Source organism: Musa acuminata, chromosome BXJ3-6, assembly GCF_036884655.1.
Source record: "Musa acuminata AAA Group cultivar baxijiao chromosome BXJ3-6, Cavendish_Baxijiao_AAA, whole genome shotgun sequence".
In the NCBI taxonomy this organism is placed as follows: domain Eukaryota; kingdom Viridiplantae; phylum Streptophyta; class Magnoliopsida; order Zingiberales; family Musaceae; genus Musa; species Musa acuminata.
This window is the reverse complement of record NC_088354.1, coordinates 6,096,389-6,114,928: the sequence shown is the minus strand read 5'-3', so window position 1 is coordinate 6,114,928 and position 18,540 is coordinate 6,096,389. Positions and strand designations below refer to the sequence as shown.

The following is an 18,540-nucleotide window of genomic DNA, read 5'->3' as shown; positions in this document are numbered from 1 at the left end:
TAGAACGCAAGTCGGCCTGACCAATTTAGCCTCATTGATCTTTGCAATGAAACCTACAATAATAATAATTATATTATTATTATTATTACATAAATTTTGATTAATTTGTTGCGTGACGAAAGATCTACTCGACTAGATTTCATAATCATAGGGACTGTAATAAATACTTGAAGGTGATTATATTCACTCTCCTGATTTGTTACATAATAAAAGGAATTGATAGTAGATGTACAATTACAATCTTCCTCGTTTGTTGCATGATTAGATAGATTCATTCGTTATACGATTAGAGGGATTCATTGAATGATCGGAGTGAAAATTCATGTATTTTCAAAGGCTCGATTCGATGAACTATTTAAGAATCAAATAAAATCATAATTGAAATCTATTTCTTAATGGCTAGATTTGTAATTGTGTCAAAGGATTTCTCGATGATCATTGCATTCGATTCATTTCTTATGTTTGAATAGTCACCTTCCCGATTGGTTACATGACGATGAAAGGAATCGATTACATGATCGCCTTCTTTATTTATTGTATGATTGAAGTGATTTGTTACGTGATCACATTCCTTATTTGTCATTCATGCGTTTCTTGAATGATCTGATAACAAGTTTAATCTATAGTAATGACAAGTTTTGGGGCATACTGTGGACGATAACATGTCACGTATGATACGTTAATCTATGGTAATCATATCTTTCAGAACGTAAATGCAACTCATTCATGCATGTAAATCGTGTCCGACACTATAACGTGTCTCACTGAAGTGAAGTCAAAATAAACGGTCAATAATCTCCAACTCGTTTGACTGAAGTCAAAATAATAGCCGTTGTAACGGTCCGCCTCATATATAACACGTTTCGCTTGAGTCATAATAACGGCCGGTATAATGATCGCGAACCGTTATATTGGGGTCGAGATGGGGGAGCGAGGGAGTGGCTGTTTAAATAGGAGACGAGTCGAACCCAAAACTGCCCGCCTTTCTACTCTCTTCTCTCTCTTCCGTTCTCATCTTTCTCCGCCCCAATTCTTAGGGTTTCCGCTGCGATGGTCACTGACGTCGCGCACCGTGTGCAGATCCCGGTTCCGGGAAGGAGCGGCAGCGGCGGCAACTCACCCTACGGGAGCTTCTCCAAACCCGCGTCCAGTAACCGAGCCTCGTAAGCATCGTCTTTATTGCTCGTTGATCTGCTGATTCTTGATCAATCATCTCCGTTGATGATCGAGTTGGAACAGGGGGGAGAGGAGGGTGAAGAGGCTGAGGTTGTCGAAAGCCCTGATCATCTCCGAGGGGACGACGGTTTCTGAGGCGTGCCGGAGATTGGCTGCTCGTAGGGTGGATGCCGTTCTGCTGACGGATGCCAATGAGTTTCTCTCTGGTATTGTGACCGCTAAGGTTGTCTCATTTCTCTTGACATGATTGCGTTATCTCGTGAGTTGAGGTTGATTGGCTGCGTTCTTTTTCCGGTGTTATTTTCCGGATAGGATGTAGCGACGAGGGTTGTAGCAGAGGGTTTGGACCCAGAGAAGACGATCATTTCAAAGATTATGACTAGGAACCCAACGTTCGTCATGGCAGATACGCCGGCCATCGAGGCATTGCAGAAGATGATTCAAGGTACCCCTTTCGTGTTGGATCTTTAACTTAATTTCTGCAGAATCATTGGCAGGATGCTTGCTGACAATCCCGTAAATTGTCATAGGAAACGTACAAGAAAACAACATAATAAGTTTTACTTTGCTTGACCGCCTAGATGTTTAAAATACATTGGCTTGTTCTTTGTTGTTGTTACTTGAAAAGTTGCATCCAAATATATGACTAGCCAAACTCACTCTATATGAATAGTATTAAGATCCCTGATTAATCTACCAAAGGCCTTCTGTGGATTTATCTGCAGTATAATAGTTGGCTTTAAATTTCATAGTTATGTGATGGAATTCGAAGAATTTAGATGCTGCCACTGTCAATAAAAGGTTGAAGCAAGAGATTTTGTTGCAAGAATCAGTTTTCCAGTTGAGAACTTTCTTTTTTCTCAGACTCAGAATCTCTTGAAACCTGTGAGACTCTTGCATTGACAAAACCATGACAGTTCTGTTAGTGATGGCTTTGGTTTCTGATTGAAAGGTTGAAACCCTTGAATCCTGTAAGCAATTTTCAGATAATGTCATGAGACGCTGTGGGTTTGGAGACATGTTCTGCTATACAAAACAATTTTGTTATGCGTCATAGTATTTTGCATCTTTTTGATCAATTCAAAATTTAGTATCAAGCTCATGAACCCAAGTGTATTATAAATTTTTTCTTACTTATTACAATAAGTATTCCATCATGATACTTAATCCTTTTCCTTTCTATATTTCATTTCTACAGGAAAATTTAAGCACCTTCCAGTTGTAGAAAACGGTGAGGTTATTGCCATGTTGAACATTGCTAAGTGCCTGTTTGATGCTATTTCAAGAATAGAAAAGGCTATGGAACAAGGCAATGCTATAACAGCTGCACTCAAGGGCTTGAAAGTCAAATGGAAAGTAAATTTTCAGGTCAGCAGATTTACTTTGTGGATTAGAATAGGATGGCTTGTGGCATTCATAGCATAATATCTTTTGCGCACACTATATTTACTTGCCAGTAAAGACAGAAATGTGATTATACAATGAAAAAGGATGAGATGAGTTCTAACCTCTCTAGCATAGACTGATAGTAGACGGTACTAATAATTCATTTTGATGGTATACTGACCATAAAACGATTATTGTATGTAGGGAAGTAGAATATCTCGTAGCTCCTTTTTTGTTATGTCTTGGAAATCCTTTTAACTATCATATTCAAACTAGCAGACTTAATCATCAGCTCCTATGTCAAGTGAAAGACTGTTTTGTTCTTTTAAGATTAATCTCTATGTAATTTAGTCCTTGAATCATTTTATTGGTGAACAGAGAAAGATGGAACTTTGATTAATCCCGAACAAATTTGTTATCAGTCCTTGAATTTAGTAACTTTATGAATTTGTTCCTGGCTGCAGTTCCTTATACATTCACTGAAGCTCTTCACCAAAATATATGTAATCCTGTTCTGTCAACTGTCATCTCAGAGAATGTGAGGTATAGTTGCATTTTTTTCAGAAATATGTAGCGCTTGGTGAATCAAAACAATTGTTTGATGCCATATGTTTTAGCAAGAACATGGTTTTATATGCTTTCTAATTATTTCTAAATTCAGGGTTGTGCTAGTATCTCCTTCAGATTCTGTCTATGTTGCCACAAAAAAGATGCTTGAATTCCAAGTTTACTCGGTCATTGTTGCAACCAGAAATGGGCTTCAAGGGGTTCTAACGTATGTTCCTTTCTTGGATTTTCTTTCTTTCTTTCTTTTTTTTGCATTTGAAGCTTGCTTGCTGTAGTACTGTCACTTCTGTTGCCTTTCTGTTGCCACTGCTTCATAGTGATTATTGATGTCTGCCCAAATGCAACATATTGCAGCTCAAAGGATGTGGTTATGTGTGTAGTTGCTCAACATCTTTCTCCCGAACTGACTCCATTAGAAAAGGTATCTTCTGCTGAACTCATTTTGCAAAGTTCTTTCTTTAGATGATCGTATAGCTCATGTATGAGGTATGAAATAAATTCTCTAAGTTGTCTGGAAAAGTCAAAGTATAGTATTAAATTTTGATTAAGTGACATTTAACTGTGACTTAATATTGAATTGTGTTCTGTTAACTTTTCTTATATGATATTTTTATTGCTTCTGATTTTGTTCCACAAAATCTGGATATTTACTAACCATGAGTCATTTTTGAGATGCAATGGTAATGACTGCAAACACTGAGTGTGCTACAATGGAGATGACTATTCTTGAGGCATTACATCTAATGCGTGACAGTAATTTTTTATATCTTCCAGTGCTAAGCAGAGGTAATTTGCTTTTGCTTTTCATCAATGATGAATTTCTATGCTTCATCTATCCAACCTGCTTATATCACAGAAGATCATGTTGTTGCTTGTTTGGATGTTCTTCAAGTAACCAGTGCTGTGATCCTGATGGTAAGTAAGTGTCACCAAGTTATACCTCTCTAATCTTGTGTCCAAAATAATTAAATTTGTTTATTTTTTTTTATTTCTATACTAGACTGCTAACTTTTAGTTGACTTAAATCGAATGGTTGGGATCTGGATTTATTTTCATGTAATAACCTTCTCTATAACAATAAAATTCAGAGATATCTTCATGTCTGGAATGCAAATGCATAGCCATGCAAATTCAGGCTTCCGAAACTTGGTGCAAAGAAATTAAGAATTAAAAATGCTCTTTTTTGCCTCTTATGTTGCATGGATACCGTGCCAACCATACATACTAGGTGCCTGCAAGACCTTAATCCTGATGGTTTGTTACCTGTACACTCCAGTTCACCAAGAGTAAATATACCAGATAATTGGACACTGGGTATTGATGCAGATACAGAATCTCATAAACGGTAAAATCCTAGGAAATTGGCTCAAGGCTTTAAGTTTTGTGCCATGTCACCTCTGTCATGTCTGAAAATTGTTCTCTTGAGGCAATGGTTCTACATTAAACAGGGGTAAAGGAGGTAGACAGTGACTAGCATCTCAGTCATATCTTATTGTTTGTCATATTAAAAATCTTTCAAAATCTAGGTTTAGATTTTTTATATTAATTACTGATTTATACTAAGCATGCATAATATACATGTCTTCTTTTCGAGTGGTAAATCATGAAGATAAGATTTGATCCAAAGACCTTGTTATCAACAGTCAAGTTGCTCACATGCATGTATTGAAGCAAGGTATTTTTTTAATGTTCCACGTTTATGCAGAACATGTACAAGAGTTTTAGTGTCTCCTGGTGTTTATCGTAACATGATTTCTGATATGGTAGCAGTATCTTTATCTTGACCAAAATACTCTTTTGTGCTAACTTAAAAGAACTATATCCACTTGTAAGTTGAAGGAGATACTGGAGCTATAAATGGCGTGGTAGACATTGTGAAGCGAAGTTCTGGGATTCTGCTTCTGCTCTGGAGACAGGATATCAGGAATATGATACACATAGGTATCTTCTTGGTTCCTTGTCAAGTTGGATTTTCCTAGTAGGCAGGCAAAATGAGAATCCAACTTTCTCTTTGCCAGTGAGCTATCTGCTGTGATGACATCAGAGGATGCAGAGGCCAAGAATATGTATCCTCCTCTCTTTGGAAATTCATTTGCCTTCAAGTTTAAAGACCAAAAGGGACATATGCATAGATTCAAATGTGGTAAGTACAATAAAGATTATTTTTATCAGAAGTAGGGTTATTACTCCACTCCTGACAAACATCAAATATGTGATCGTTGTGTATGCCCTTTTCTCTTGTTAGGTACGAAGACTCTAGTTGAGCTTGTATCGGCTGTAACTCAGAGACTTGGGCTTGATGGTGATAAATGCAGAATTAAACTATTGGTAAGTTTGTTTTTATGCATAATGTTACAACCCTTTTGCTGGTCTGAGATTTGATCATTGCGTATGATGGAGTATGAAGACAATGAAGGAGATAAAGTTCTACTCTCCTCCGATGATGATCTTGTTGGAGCAATAAACCATGCAAAATTAACTGGATGGAAGGTAATTGTTTCTTCTTCTCTGATCAAATCATCAACATTATCATGGAAACGAAACCCGAAACCTCAGAACAATGCATTTAATATGGTGTATTTGATTCTAAGGACTTTACTTTTATGTTCAGTTTGTGACAACTTTAGCAGTTTCGATGTTGTCAATATTTTTGGCTCTTTAGGGTCAAGTTTCATTAGTTTCTAGTGATAAAGATCCGGGTCCATCTTCTCAAATGATAAAGATCTGTAGAATTATTTGAATACTATATTGATCACCAACCTGTGGTAGCATATTCTGTCTTTCATTTAAGAAATTATACTCATTTATTGGATCTTTTTCTCATGTATTTAAGTGTACTTGCATGTCCCAATACGTCTTATTTTCTCTCATGGTGACTTTGTATTGACATAAATATCCATATTAGTCCAGCTCTGCGATACTCTTTTCTTACATAGCTTAATGTGACATTTGTATATGTGGAATGCCATTGCTTAAGTAATAAAAGGGAATCAATCTGCTAAATGTGTTTGGCATATCTTTGCTGATTTAGATTTAAGAGTGATAGTTCCTTCATTTATTGCAAATAAAGATTATTGGACATTAGGAAGGGAAGGAAGTTGGTTAGTCCTGATACTCTAAACAATGACTTCATTGATGATGTGAGTCTGGTGCTGCATCTTGTAGAATAAAATTTTTGTTCTTCCACTAGTGCTTTAGTACTGAGCACTAACAGTTGCTTCTCACTTTAAATTGGATCTGTTCAATGAAATTGGTAAGTGAGGCTTTTTCATTTCTTGTACCGTTTGATTATTCAGGTTATAAGGCTGCACATTGATGACCCAGGGACCAATAAGATAATTCTAAGTTCAAAGTCAGGTATTTCCACAATGCAGAGAAATGAATGGACATCACCTAGAGCTGGAATTTTAGCAGGAACCATTGCAGTAACAAGCATTGGAGTTATGGTGTATCTGAAGCGATCTAAGGTGTGATTCCCCTCAAGATTAGAAGAAATACTCAGATCAATAAGTGCAGAATGCCAGAACCAAGCTCCGGCGGAAATATGAACTTTATTACGATCACAATCTCGGACGAAAGAGATCACAGATAACTTGAGTTCCACGCATTTTTCATGACACCACACTGAATGTTAAATCAATGCAATTTTATCGGGTGGAACAAGTCAAAAAATGTATATTGTTCCAGAGTGTTTGGCACAAATAACTTACAGAAAGTGTAGTTTTTTGGCCTCAGAATGGAACCAAGTTGCAGGTGCCGTGTCTATCTAGTTCCTCTTCATCTCCAAGTTGCTACACTCGGAGAATACAAGTGTCCTCGTAAATGATCAGTACTTTGGGCAAAGTTCAAAGGATTTGAAGTTCAGCCATCTTTGCAAGCACAAATACCAACTTGAGGAGGGTGGGAAAGTTGCCATAATAGTGGTCTGTTCGTTGCAGACTGCTGGATAGATCTTTTTGGTTCTCATGCCTTTTAGCTCCATCTGATATATTTTCAGAAGCCATTTCATAGCCAAGACTCACTGGTGCTGAGCTCTCGATTACATGGGTGTTTTTAAGCTGGTATTTATCCTACACTTGGAAAGTAGACCCCATTGTTGCTAGTTCAGTTGACTTAGTATTCTTTTCTCATTTCTCGTGGGGGGATTTAACAGATGCACCTCCATCCGAAGTAGGAAAACCAAAATGTGTGTAATTCTGCGGATAGTATCTTTCTGTTTCAGAGCGGCATGCCGTTGGATTAGGGAACTCCAAACAAATGGAGGCAGCTCCCTTCTGTTACATCTGAGCTTATTGGTCATATAAATCGTTAAGGGAAAAAAGAAGAGGGAATGTTCACAAGAAAGTGGGAGGCGCAAGCCGGTACTTGATGGGGAAAGTTCACAAAGGATTTGAAGTTCAGCCATCTTTGCAGCCACAAATGCCAACATTAGACGGGTGGGAAAGTTGCCATAGTGGTCTCTGTTTGATGGAAACTGCCGGATGAATCTTCTTTGGCTTCCTCTGATATGGTTTCTGGAGCGAGATCAAAGCCAAGACTCATTGGTGTTGACTCGTGGATCACACGGGATAATTGCACCAGTTAAAGGCAACGTCTTTAAGCAGCTTCTGGTATTCATCTTACGCTAAGGACATTATTATCTTCTGTGACCTCTGAGGTATTCAACAGATGTCCTTCCATCCAAAGATCTGTGACATCCAAGGACATTATCTTCTGGTTCAAAGCTGCAGGGAGATGGATTGGGGAATTCCAAACAAATAGCATGCAGTTAGCTTTCCGTTACATCTGAAATATTAGTCGTATGAAAAGTAAAGGGAATATAAAGGATGGATGGAACCCAAGAACAGCAAGTAACATCTCAAGAAAGAGGAGGCACAATTTGTGGAACCTTTTATTGAGTATCCTACAGTTTCTGTAGTCAAGTTCATATACCTGTATTCCAGATGTGTGCAGTAAGTGGCAGTACCATTTTGATCTCTCCGCTTGCCATCATATGTATGGTATTTCCTTCACTCGGCGGAGTGAGGAGGCGTTAGCAGCCAACAAATGTAAGCCATGGGATGTAACCGATGTGTCGTGCATAGCAATTTTAGTTGGAGGTAAGCAGCGAGAAAGGGGCAAATTGATATCTTAATTTTCTTGTGATTTTCCGGCGTAGAAGTAAAATGTGGAGAGAAAGAAGCTAAAATGCATTCTGGTTTTGGGCCAAGTTTTTCATCAGCTCAGTGGTAGTATTCACATTCCATGGGCTCTGTTAAGACCCATCCAACTTCATGCATGGGCTTATTAGTTCAAGGCCGAATATCTATCTTGGGCCGACATCCACTGAGCTCCGTGGGCCAAGAAGGTTTCAACGTACGAACACCTCCGTGGAATTACCCCGTATCTGGCCTGCGATAAAAGGCCCCCATGATTTTTTTTAGTCGTGAAGACGAGGATAAAAAACAAAAAAAATCAACAAAAGCAAGAGCAAAGGGGAATACATATAAAGGGGCTAATTATATAATATCTTTTGTAGTTACATATTTTTAACATCTCGATTTATCATGAACTTCAAAAATGATGAGCAAGAATTATACAAAAATGATGAATAAAAATATAATTTCAACATCTCATGTGAGATATTTAGACTAAGGTCTTACATCTCACTAACATAAATGTAGAGCAGCGTGGCATAGTGCTAACGCAAATGCCTCACTTCTCGTTGACGCAAATGTAGAGTGTCATTGGAGGAGGAAAAGGGAGGATAGCGACTGGATGTGAGGTAACGGGAGAGGAGGAAGAGAATGAGAATGATAACCACTCTACATTTGTGTTAACAGGAGGTACGGTAAATGCCTTACGTCCTACCGACACAGGTAGAGAGCGATGTCGAAGGAGGAAAAGAAGGGAGAGCGATGATGGGTGACGTGACAAAGGCACAGGAGGATGAGGACAATTGTTGCTTTGCATTATACTGCATTTGCGTCAATACCACTCTACATCTGCTTTGGTGGGATGAGGCATTTGCGTCAGTGGGATGTAAGGCCTTTGCCTCACCTCTCGTCGATGTAGATGTAGAGCGACATCAACGAAGATGCATGACAATGTAGAGTGGCCATCGTCCTTGTCCTCTTGCCTTATCTCCCATCGTCACACTTGTCCTCTTGCCTTATCTCCCATCGTCACACTCCCTCATCTTCCTCCTGTTGCGCTACTCTGCATCTACATCAACGGGAGGTAAGACATCTGTATCGACATTGCTCTACATTTGCATCAGTGAGACACAAGTTATTTGCCTCACCTCTTGTCGATGTAAGATGATACAGAGCGACCATCGTTCTCGTCCTTTTCCTCCTCTCTCAAATTGTCTCACCTTCTGTTGTTACTCTCCCTCGTCTAACATCGCTCTGCATCGAGGAGACACCTCCTGCGTTAATGTTTCACCTAAGATGTTGAAATTACCTTTTTATCCATCATTTTCATATATGTATGTACTATCAAGTGTTATATCGATAATATTAAAGTATATAAAATTAATTTTTTTTTTTATAATTATATGAATTTCAATATAAATACTTATAGTTTAGAGACGAGAAAACTAAATAAAATCTATGTACTAATATATAAGTAGCTAGCTCCGATAACAAAGGAGAGGAAAGAGTTAAAGCGAACATGGAAATAACGAAAAGAGGGACCGAAGAGAAAAAAAAAGTAGAGAGAAAAATCTGATGACTAAGTTGGTTCTTATAATAAGAAAGAAATTTTCATTTATCTAACAAGAAAGAGAATTTATAAATTGTTGACTAACACATGTGGAGAATTGGATATCCAATTCTCTTTTCGGTCAACCAACAAGCTGCCGTTTTGGTAGCTTTCTTTTGCGTGTGCACCTGTATATACATCATCAAATCAATTCATGATACCAGTAGTGCAAAGTAGTTTGCCATGTCACACACACAAAGCAGATTCACAGGAAAGCTCTGTAAAAGACAAGAAAAAGGAAAAAGCCTGCAAAGGGCAACACAACTCCTAATTATAATCACAAACTTACACGATTCGTATTTGTTTTATTATTGTATCAAATAAATATCTATCACGCCGAGCACCCAAGCTAAATTCTTATCCAACAGTATCAACCTCAATCAATCCAAGGACATGGTAAAAGAAGCCAACTTACAGTGATCTTATAGCTGGAGAAAGAGCATGCGCAGGAGAGATTGTAAAGGCCCCAAGTCGATAGTTGTGACCACAACCTATTTACAACATATTTCTATTCATCATATTACTGTCTCCAACAAAAGTCCATCACCCAAAGTTAAAAGCAGCCTAATCAATCCAAGGAAATAGTAATCCGATGTTATGGAGTAGAGGCTGACTTACAAACAAAAAGGACCAACAACATGGAAACCACAAATGATGAATAGCAAAAGGCAATATGTAGTAGTAGTATGCACATAGCAGTATCTGAATGCTAGCCAGGTACGAAGTAATCCATCTTGTCCACAGGAAGATTCAACACCGACGTTTCAGCCTGTGACATGCGGTGTAGACGATTTGTTAGTTCAACACTATTTGCAACATATTAGACAACTTCAGAGGAAGAAAGAGCACAGATATTATAGAGAAATGTTACTGTGCTAAATTTGCCTGGCATGACAAGACAACATGCAAACTCGGAATAAATTAAGATGTCCATACAGTCAGGACATAGCACAATAATCACAGAATGGCATTTTGATGAATGGACAGATTGGCTGCAAAATCAAGAATCTTGGTCTTGGTTCTTAGTAGAAACATAGTATCAAATTCAAAGATTCATCATTCGAATTAGGACTTTCGACCTTGTTTATGCAACTTTAAAACTGACACGACATGTTGCGCAATAATAACATGAAAATAACTTGTTACTAGTCAACATAGTTCCCAAGATAAAGCATGCAAACAGAAACTATCATGACAATAAAACTTTACAGCAGAAATAAAATACAAGAAGCACCTACTGCAACATCTGAGTGCTTTATCATAAACTGCAGAATTTGCAAGAAAGAATACCTCTTCAAATGAAACAAACACAAACGGTGTCAAACCCCTTCCGTGGGATATAGCAGGCACATCTGGATCATGTGTCTCATCCTCTTCCCAACCTTCCACGATTCCAAGCATGTCATCTCCATGGTTTCTTACTTCACTTTCATTTACACCAGTTGTAACAAGCTTCAAGACATCTAGCCGATTGTTTGCCCCTAGAGTTGTACCTCTGAGCCTACAGAAAGCCAAAGAAGTAGATAATACCTTCAACTTGAAGGAGGGAAACCTTTTGGTTTGAGGAGGAGAAACTGTTTAATACTGGCTTTTAATCAAGGAAATTACTCATTGCTAAACTTCAATAAAAACAACTTCATTGTAGTACCTAAGTCGCATTCTCAGCAAAGTATAACGCAAGCCTGGGTATAAGAGAGCAGTTTCTACCTACAAAAAGTCAAATAACAAAGTGATATACATAAAGCAACCAGATAGCAAATTATTGCAAAGAAAGAAAAGGTCACCAAGAAACATCCAATAATGACAGATTTAGAGGATATGCACCAAAGTGTAAGCTTCAGTTAAAATAAAACTAACCTGATCTTCAGTTAAGATATAGTCACCTTTGAAGACACAGTCAGCTTTAGATGCACGATTCATGCATTTAACCACGTCTTTAACTTTTTGTGAAGAGATCTATTAGTCAAGAACAAATTATTCATAGCATGACAATCATATCATGAATATAGTTCATCATTCCTTGTTACAGTTCAGAATTAAAACCTTGTAGAGGAACTTCCCACTTGGATAAAATCTCAAGTAACGGTAGTAACAAACCTGCAGAGAATAATAAAATAGTTGAGAAACAGAACATAAAGTTCCTAAAAATAAACACAATCTACGAACCATGCTTTTTGAACATAAAGATTCCTGCACCAGTAAACATTTAAAATTCATTGTGTAAAAGGAAAAAAATCCTAAAAAGCATGTCAGTACTTTGTAAGCAACAATTGAAATTGATTCATTTTGGTGCCTCCAAAGGAGCCATTAAGATGATGTGTATAAATACAATCACATATCATAAAAGGTTCAGAAAAAAACATACCACATGGACAGGATTTGTAACTTTCCACTCTGCAACCCCTGTACGAATGTAGGTATTCCGGCTAACGTAGAGACCTGATAATATAAGGAAACTTGTAAAACTTTCTGAACCCCAAAAATGATATACCTAAAAACTGAATTTGAACAGATTAGGAGATATTTAAAATTTTAAATGATGAAAAAAGCCATACAAACGAAGCTGAAAATTTTCTTAACATTGCAAAAAAGGAAATGAACATGCAGTTTCTGTTGAAGGTTTTATGGGAAATGAAATAACTTTTTATGGTAAAAGAAGTCACTTTTCAAGAATTTAATGCACCTACGAGTCTGTAAAAGGCATGATGAGGTATGATACATTACAATGGACCAGATTGACACTGTTGATGTTTTATATAGATGAAAAAGAATAAACCATAGATAAAGCAGTATTTTGTTTTTTGATTAGTTCATGAATCGTGACAAGAGCCCCATCCATATGGATGGGGAAAAGATTGTATGCAGAAAAGGTGGGCACTTCTACTTATACAACACAGCAAATTCACAAATTGCCACTGGCCAGATGAGTCACTACGAAATCATAGACAAAACTGGCAATTTGTAGAGTCAACAATGTACAGATATCAGGATCACAGTCCACAAACATATTTACATACGTACTTATTTTGAACTGTTTAATGTTTATTAATAAAATAAGATTTATCACAGTACATCAATGCAACTATAAGCAACCACAGTCTATAAGTATGATTATGGTCACATGTTCATGGTAAAATGTTGAAGCATTACCATCATTTCGAATCCTTGGTCTCCAGACCCACATTTTCCTCCAAGAACCATCATAGAGAGACTGGACAATTCTGTAGTTTGTCTCCACTCCAGAAGCCTTCATAAGCAGGTTTATATGAATCAGTGACAAAATCATTCACAAAAAAAAACAGCTATCAACTATTTCTGAAAATTACAAGTACCTGCCAAATTTTCAGGCATGCATTGCGCCACAAGTTGGGATTCCGAATAGCGTACCTCCATTTGCGACAAACGCAGGCCGCCCTCCCTAAAGTGTAGGGATTCATTCTTGAGAAAACCTAATTACAACCATCCATATGCAATTCAGTATTATTATTTTCATGACACGAGTTCAAGCAATTGTTTGAGAGATGAGAGCTAATTATGAGCTTGGAAAGAAGTGACAAAAAGGTCAGAATGTGATAGAAAACCTACCATACCTATGAAACAAATAAAAATTCAAGTGAAATAAAATGTTACAAAAAGACGTTTTGAGTTTCTGCATTCTATGATGTATAGACAATATATTATGGTTCTTCGGTGTATTAATAAGTTACTGCAATGACCTCTGATTCTGGCCTTGCTACTTGAACATCTTGTCGACCAAAGAGAAAAACAAAGAATGAATTCAAGCAGCATGCCTTGATATATTTTGTGCAATACAGATGGAAACAAAACAGTACCTCCAAGAGCAACTCATCTGGCAAACATCGATGTATCAGAGAAGGATCAGTGAAAGGTGTACTGCTGACACTTCCAAAGGGAGCAACAGGTCGGACCCTATTCCCATATAGATCTGATTAAGAGAACCAAGAACATGAAACCAATTCAAAAAGAAATATACATTCCAATATAATACAAACTTAAATTAATAAAATATTCAAAGCTAATGATAACATAAATTTAAGTGCCATTGGAAACACCATGGAACAACTACAAGGGTTGGACCTGCAGTAAGAACTAGACGCTGAACTTACTTAGCCAAGGTCTCTCTGTTCCAACAAATTGCATGGTCCTCAGACGAGAGAATGTGCCAAATTCTGAAGGAACTGGGATGGAAACATCTGCAGAAAAATGCATCATAAATTCAGTAGAGAAGTAACAAACAATGACTTCCACAAAAACAATGTAACTCTTCAAAGATATAAGTTAAATGCTCATATGATTAGAACAATTTTCAAGAGCGACAAAGATAGACAAAAATAAGGCTCCATCACTTCATTCTAAGGGTGTCACTTAGCAGCATAGAGTTGGTTCCTCAATAACGTCAGATTATTTTTCTCATAAGCAATAAAATGAACTTATCATCATTTGTTTTGCTTCCACACCTTGAACTTGGAAGTACAAGATATATGTTGAAATTTGCTGTCCTTCAATTTCTAGGACAACAATTAAAAATGCTTATGAATACTTCCAAAGCACAAGGAGCCTTACTGAAATAAAGAATAGCCAGATAAAACACGAAGCACAAAGAGAGCTCAACAAGACATCATAGTAAACCAGAAGATGCATCGATTTCATGATTCAATCAAAAAAAGGAAAAAAAATCACGAAATCACCCAGACGATCTTCATGTTTTTACGTCACAAAAATAATCTAAAAGACAACACAAAAAACCACATGATTGCAAGATCAAAATCATCTTCTTTGTAGAGAGAATCCATACCCAGAAAAACAAACTCCATTTTGACCCACAAAAGAATAACATCGAATCAAACAAACGAAAATTTTCCAAGTTTGAGCCAGAATTCACCTCGCCGCAGAAACGCCAGTCAAATTCCGAAACTATAAAAGCATGATAATACAAAAGAAAGAAAAACGTTACAAGCCATTCATCTGCGGAAACGAAAGATCTCGATTCGATCACAAACCGGCCGACAGGGAACCCATCGACGAGTACTTAAAAGCGTCAAATAGGAAGAAAATTCGTATATGAGAATCTACCTGAGGCCATTGTTGGTATCGGCGATCGCTAGGGTTTCGAGGTCCAAGAACGAGACGAGGAGAGAGAGAGAGGAAACCAAGCTACGGAGTCAGACACTCCGCCCTCTCCTCCCGAGAATGACCGCGGAAACAAAGATGTAGTCGGGATCGCTACCGCCCGATTCGAGACGGACGTTTCTGATTCTCTGATTATATCGCGTCCTTGGAATCTCCAGAAGGTGCGGAGTACCGAAGTAATTAACGACGGGCGTTATCACAGCCGCAAATTCAATTACGACTCTTAATCTCCGCCCTGCAAATCAATGAGTTGGTGGCCACAGGTGTAAACGGACCCAGGTTAATCCGGAAAAATAACCCGATCCATGTCGAGGTTAAGTGTTGGACCTCGATCCCAAAAAGTCCGATCCGATATGAAGAAAAAGAAAGACACCTCAACCAGATAAAGACGGATGATACTACTGCTATTAATTTCAGCCAATCAAAATTTGACACGTAAAATTCAATCAATACTTACGCTGGAGATGATAAAAAGAAAAAATCTCTGGGGTCAAAAATGATGTATTCTCTACGAGTATGCATGGACTTAACTATAGGGGCAAATCTCTAATGTAATCTTTTACGACGAGTGAGATACAAACATCTTCTACAGTAAAACTGAAATGACATAGGATGTAAATATATTTTTTTTTACCTTTTATTAAAAAAATTTCTCATCAAATTTAAATTACTCAAAGACATACAAAATAAGTCGAGTTAGGCCAATTTTGTAAAATCAAATTTATTGTATTCGAACTTTCTTTATTATTATTATTATTTATGAGGTATTTGATGTGCATGTCTGTATATCTGAGGTACTAAATACGTCCTGGGAATCACACTGTTGATGACTGTTCTCATCTCTTCCTTCCCACCAATAAAAAATATGGACATGGAATGTTCTAATCCACACTACTTGTGTATCATGGTCATCCCAAAAGTCAAACAAGTACCTGCACAGGAATTGACGTGTCGGTGCTTCGAGAATAACTATCATGTTCAACTGATGACCACAAGAAAGATATCCTTGCACATGATGTTTTGACAGCATAGAACAAGTGCAATGAATATTCACTTGCATTCTCGATTGAACAAACAGGGTAACAGTTGAATTTATTAGGATCATGTAAAATGTGATAATCGATGTTATTTATCTTATCATGCGAGGTAGAATAACAAGTTCAGAGAGAAAGCTAATAAACATAATGGCAAACATAAAACCCAATAGCTCTGGAAATGGTAGCACTAAACATCCAATAAGCTTCCACCAACTCTGTCACGAGGTATGAGACGCAACTCTGAGCCATGCTTCAGAAACACATTGCCTGCATATGCACATACATTTCTTATATAAATCAGCAAATGACATCAAGTTTCAGAGGAAGACAAAGAATAATTGGCCATATCATCATCGCCATACAGATCAATGCATTGATACAAGCTTTATATATAAAAGAGACCACTCTATGTGCCGATTGGTTGTTCTGAAATCTTCACATGCTTATATGTAATAAAGAGAACCATTTATCTGCATACGTGTACGAGTTGTTTTTTGCCAATACCATGAAATACTTGACATGAAGCAAAAGACATTGTTGCCAAAACAGATACATCATCCCAGGTATTGCACAAGTTCAACAGTTGCATTGCCTCATTTCTATACTGATCAGGACAACTTAAACATAGAAAATAAAATTGACGCTTCCTATTTAGCAATATTCAGTAAACTAATTCCTGCAGGTTTGTTCAAAATATCTTAAAATGTCTCCTTATGCGTTGAAGGGAAGTTAACTAACTTTAAATAATATGTATGAGAACTATCTAGATCCAGCAAATAGTTACAAATATATTTTGAACTGGTGATTACTAGGATCCTAATTCGCCTGTTCACGAAAAATATAAATAGCCCCTTGGTCACCCAATTTTGAAGAATATGGTTATGATTATCTAAATAGCATTCCATTAATCAAGACAGTAAAAACCAAGAGTAACTAGGAGAATGAACACACTTGAAAATCTTAATGGCATGAACCTTTAATGAGTCTTAGTCAAACATTCTTTCACAAATGAATTAAAAGGCTGCAAATTATTGAGCAAAGACTATCATTCCATCTCTATACCAAACTTGCATCAAATCAAAGCCACTAAAAGGTTTCAAAAGGGATCTCATGATAATGAAAGATAGCTGAGTAAAACATTGATACATGAGAAGCTCAAATTGTGATTGCAACAAAAAAATTGACATGATAACTTCCAACTTAGATTAACCAAAACATAAGTGTCACAGGAAAATTGAGATATTGACAGGTAAGGGTACACAAGGATGGCAATAACATACCAGCACTTTGCTGCGGGTTGATACCCACGCCATCTGCAAAGAGGAGGAAAAGGTCAAGACTTTCAAGTACTCCGAACAGATAAATCCAATGCAAAACAAATTACATGTAACATGACGATTAATCCCATATCGAAAATGACTAAGACTAAGATTGACTTATAAGGGTCTGACTGGTGTACTATTAACAATTTTAACTAAAGCATTTTAGCTAATGGTTTGAGGTTAAACAAAATTGAAAGGTCAATTATCCCATTAAATAAGTGGAAGCTTCATTGAATTGTGAAGCGTTCTCCATCTTAGGCATAAAAAAGAGATGAGCTAAGTGGAAGATTCATTAAATAATGAAACTCACTTGCTAAGCAATTCTGTTTGCCTTCCCTCCATTGACAACATTAGTCCGATGACCCTTCATCGGATCTTGACGAGGACGTCAAGCTTTTAACTAGAATAGTTTGTAATACCACGATTAGTGGCTTCGTCTCACATACATCATGATATGATTTGATCTGAGTTATGTTATGTAACATCCTGATCAGTCCTATGTATAATGATAGTACCATTAGCAACTTCAACTTAACCATTTTAACCCATTGTTTTGGGATGAAAGAAAAGGGTAGAACTTTAAAATAAGTCTAATTCTGCATAGAGGGCAAATCACCCTTAAAATATATAGACGAATTAACCCAAAAAAGGTTCCAAATCGAATAATTCTCAAAAAAAAAAAAAAAAAAAAGGGCCCCAAGTCTCATCTTTTCCTTCTCATGCGCGGTAGATTAGAATCACAAGCTAGAAAGGGTAGAACTATACCATTGGTAATGATCGCGCTGGTCTGAGGTGGGACCTTGAACTCCTCCGCAGCAAATTTTAGCACAGCGGTAAAGGGTGCCGCCTCCGGGACGCTGAAACTGGGATCAGCACAAAAGATTCAAGCAAATTAACTAAGGCGTACGAAACCCTAGAAATCGCAGGGGAGAGAGAGAGAGAGAGACGGTAGGCGGAAAGAGAAAGGAGGACTTACACTTTGAAGGGCAGCTTCGGATCGGAGGTCAAGATCACCTTAAACGAGACCTTTCCTCCGCCTGCACCACCACTTCCTGCCGCTGCCATCTCTCACGCTGCCACGGAGGAATCCCAACGAGGCGCGAGCGCAAGATGTACGATACGAAACGGGGCATCGGCCGATATATGATGTCTTCGAC

At 37.5% G+C, this 18,540-nt stretch overlaps 3 protein-coding genes across 4 annotated transcripts; 1 reads left to right on the top strand and 2 right to left on the bottom strand.

Moving 5' to 3' along the window:
• Window positions 1-997: 997 nt before the first annotated feature.
• Window positions 998-8,485, top strand: LOC135639990 (CBS domain-containing protein CBSCBSPB3-like). Its single transcript, XM_065154059.1, has 13 exons — window positions 998-1,163; window positions 1,240-1,399; window positions 1,489-1,621; window positions 2,375-2,544; window positions 3,027-3,105; window positions 3,224-3,337; window positions 3,484-3,915; window positions 3,986-4,044; window positions 4,963-5,070; window positions 5,148-5,272; window positions 5,375-5,457; window positions 5,537-5,619; window positions 6,426-8,485. Exons 1-5 carry the CDS (start codon window positions 1,051-1,053, stop codon window positions 3,102-3,104), a joined length of 654 nt encoding a protein of 217 aa, XP_065010131.1. The 5' UTR covers window positions 998-1,050; the 3' UTR covers window position 3,105; window positions 3,224-3,337; window positions 3,484-3,915; window positions 3,986-4,044; window positions 4,963-5,070; window positions 5,148-5,272; window positions 5,375-5,457; window positions 5,537-5,619; window positions 6,426-8,485.
• Window positions 8,486-10,351: 1,866 nt separating this feature from the next.
• On the bottom strand, window positions 10,352-15,148 carry LOC103987189 (F-box protein 7). 2 transcript variants are annotated; one of them, XM_009405417.3, is made up of 11 exons: window positions 14,968-15,148; window positions 14,001-14,087; window positions 13,707-13,819; window positions 13,206-13,322; window positions 13,024-13,120; window positions 12,239-12,312; window positions 11,917-11,970; window positions 11,731-11,829; window positions 11,522-11,580; window positions 11,164-11,374; window positions 10,352-10,642 (listed from the first exon to the last, which is right to left on the bottom strand). In XM_009405417.3, the coding sequence occupies exons 1-11, from the start codon at window positions 14,975-14,977 to the stop codon at window positions 10,583-10,585; spliced, it is 981 nt and encodes a 326-aa protein (XP_009403692.2). In that variant the 5' UTR covers window positions 14,978-15,148; the 3' UTR covers window positions 10,352-10,582. The 2 variants fall into 2 exon arrangements, with proteins under 2 accessions (XP_009403692.2, XP_009403691.2); XM_009405416.3 differs by lacking the exon at window positions 14,968-15,148 and having other exon boundaries at window positions 14,001-14,118.
• A 942-nt stretch (window positions 15,149-16,090) lies between these two features.
• On the bottom strand, window positions 16,091-18,500 carry LOC135641588 (ubiquitin-fold modifier 1-like). The gene is made up of 4 exons (XM_065157066.1): window positions 18,360-18,500; window positions 18,149-18,246; window positions 17,342-17,374; window positions 16,091-16,328 (listed from the first exon to the last, which is right to left on the bottom strand). Exons 1-4 carry the CDS (start codon window positions 18,446-18,448, stop codon window positions 16,249-16,251), a joined length of 300 nt encoding a protein of 99 aa, XP_065013138.1. The 5' UTR covers window positions 18,449-18,500; the 3' UTR covers window positions 16,091-16,248.
• Between the last annotated feature and the right edge of the window lie 40 nt (window positions 18,501-18,540).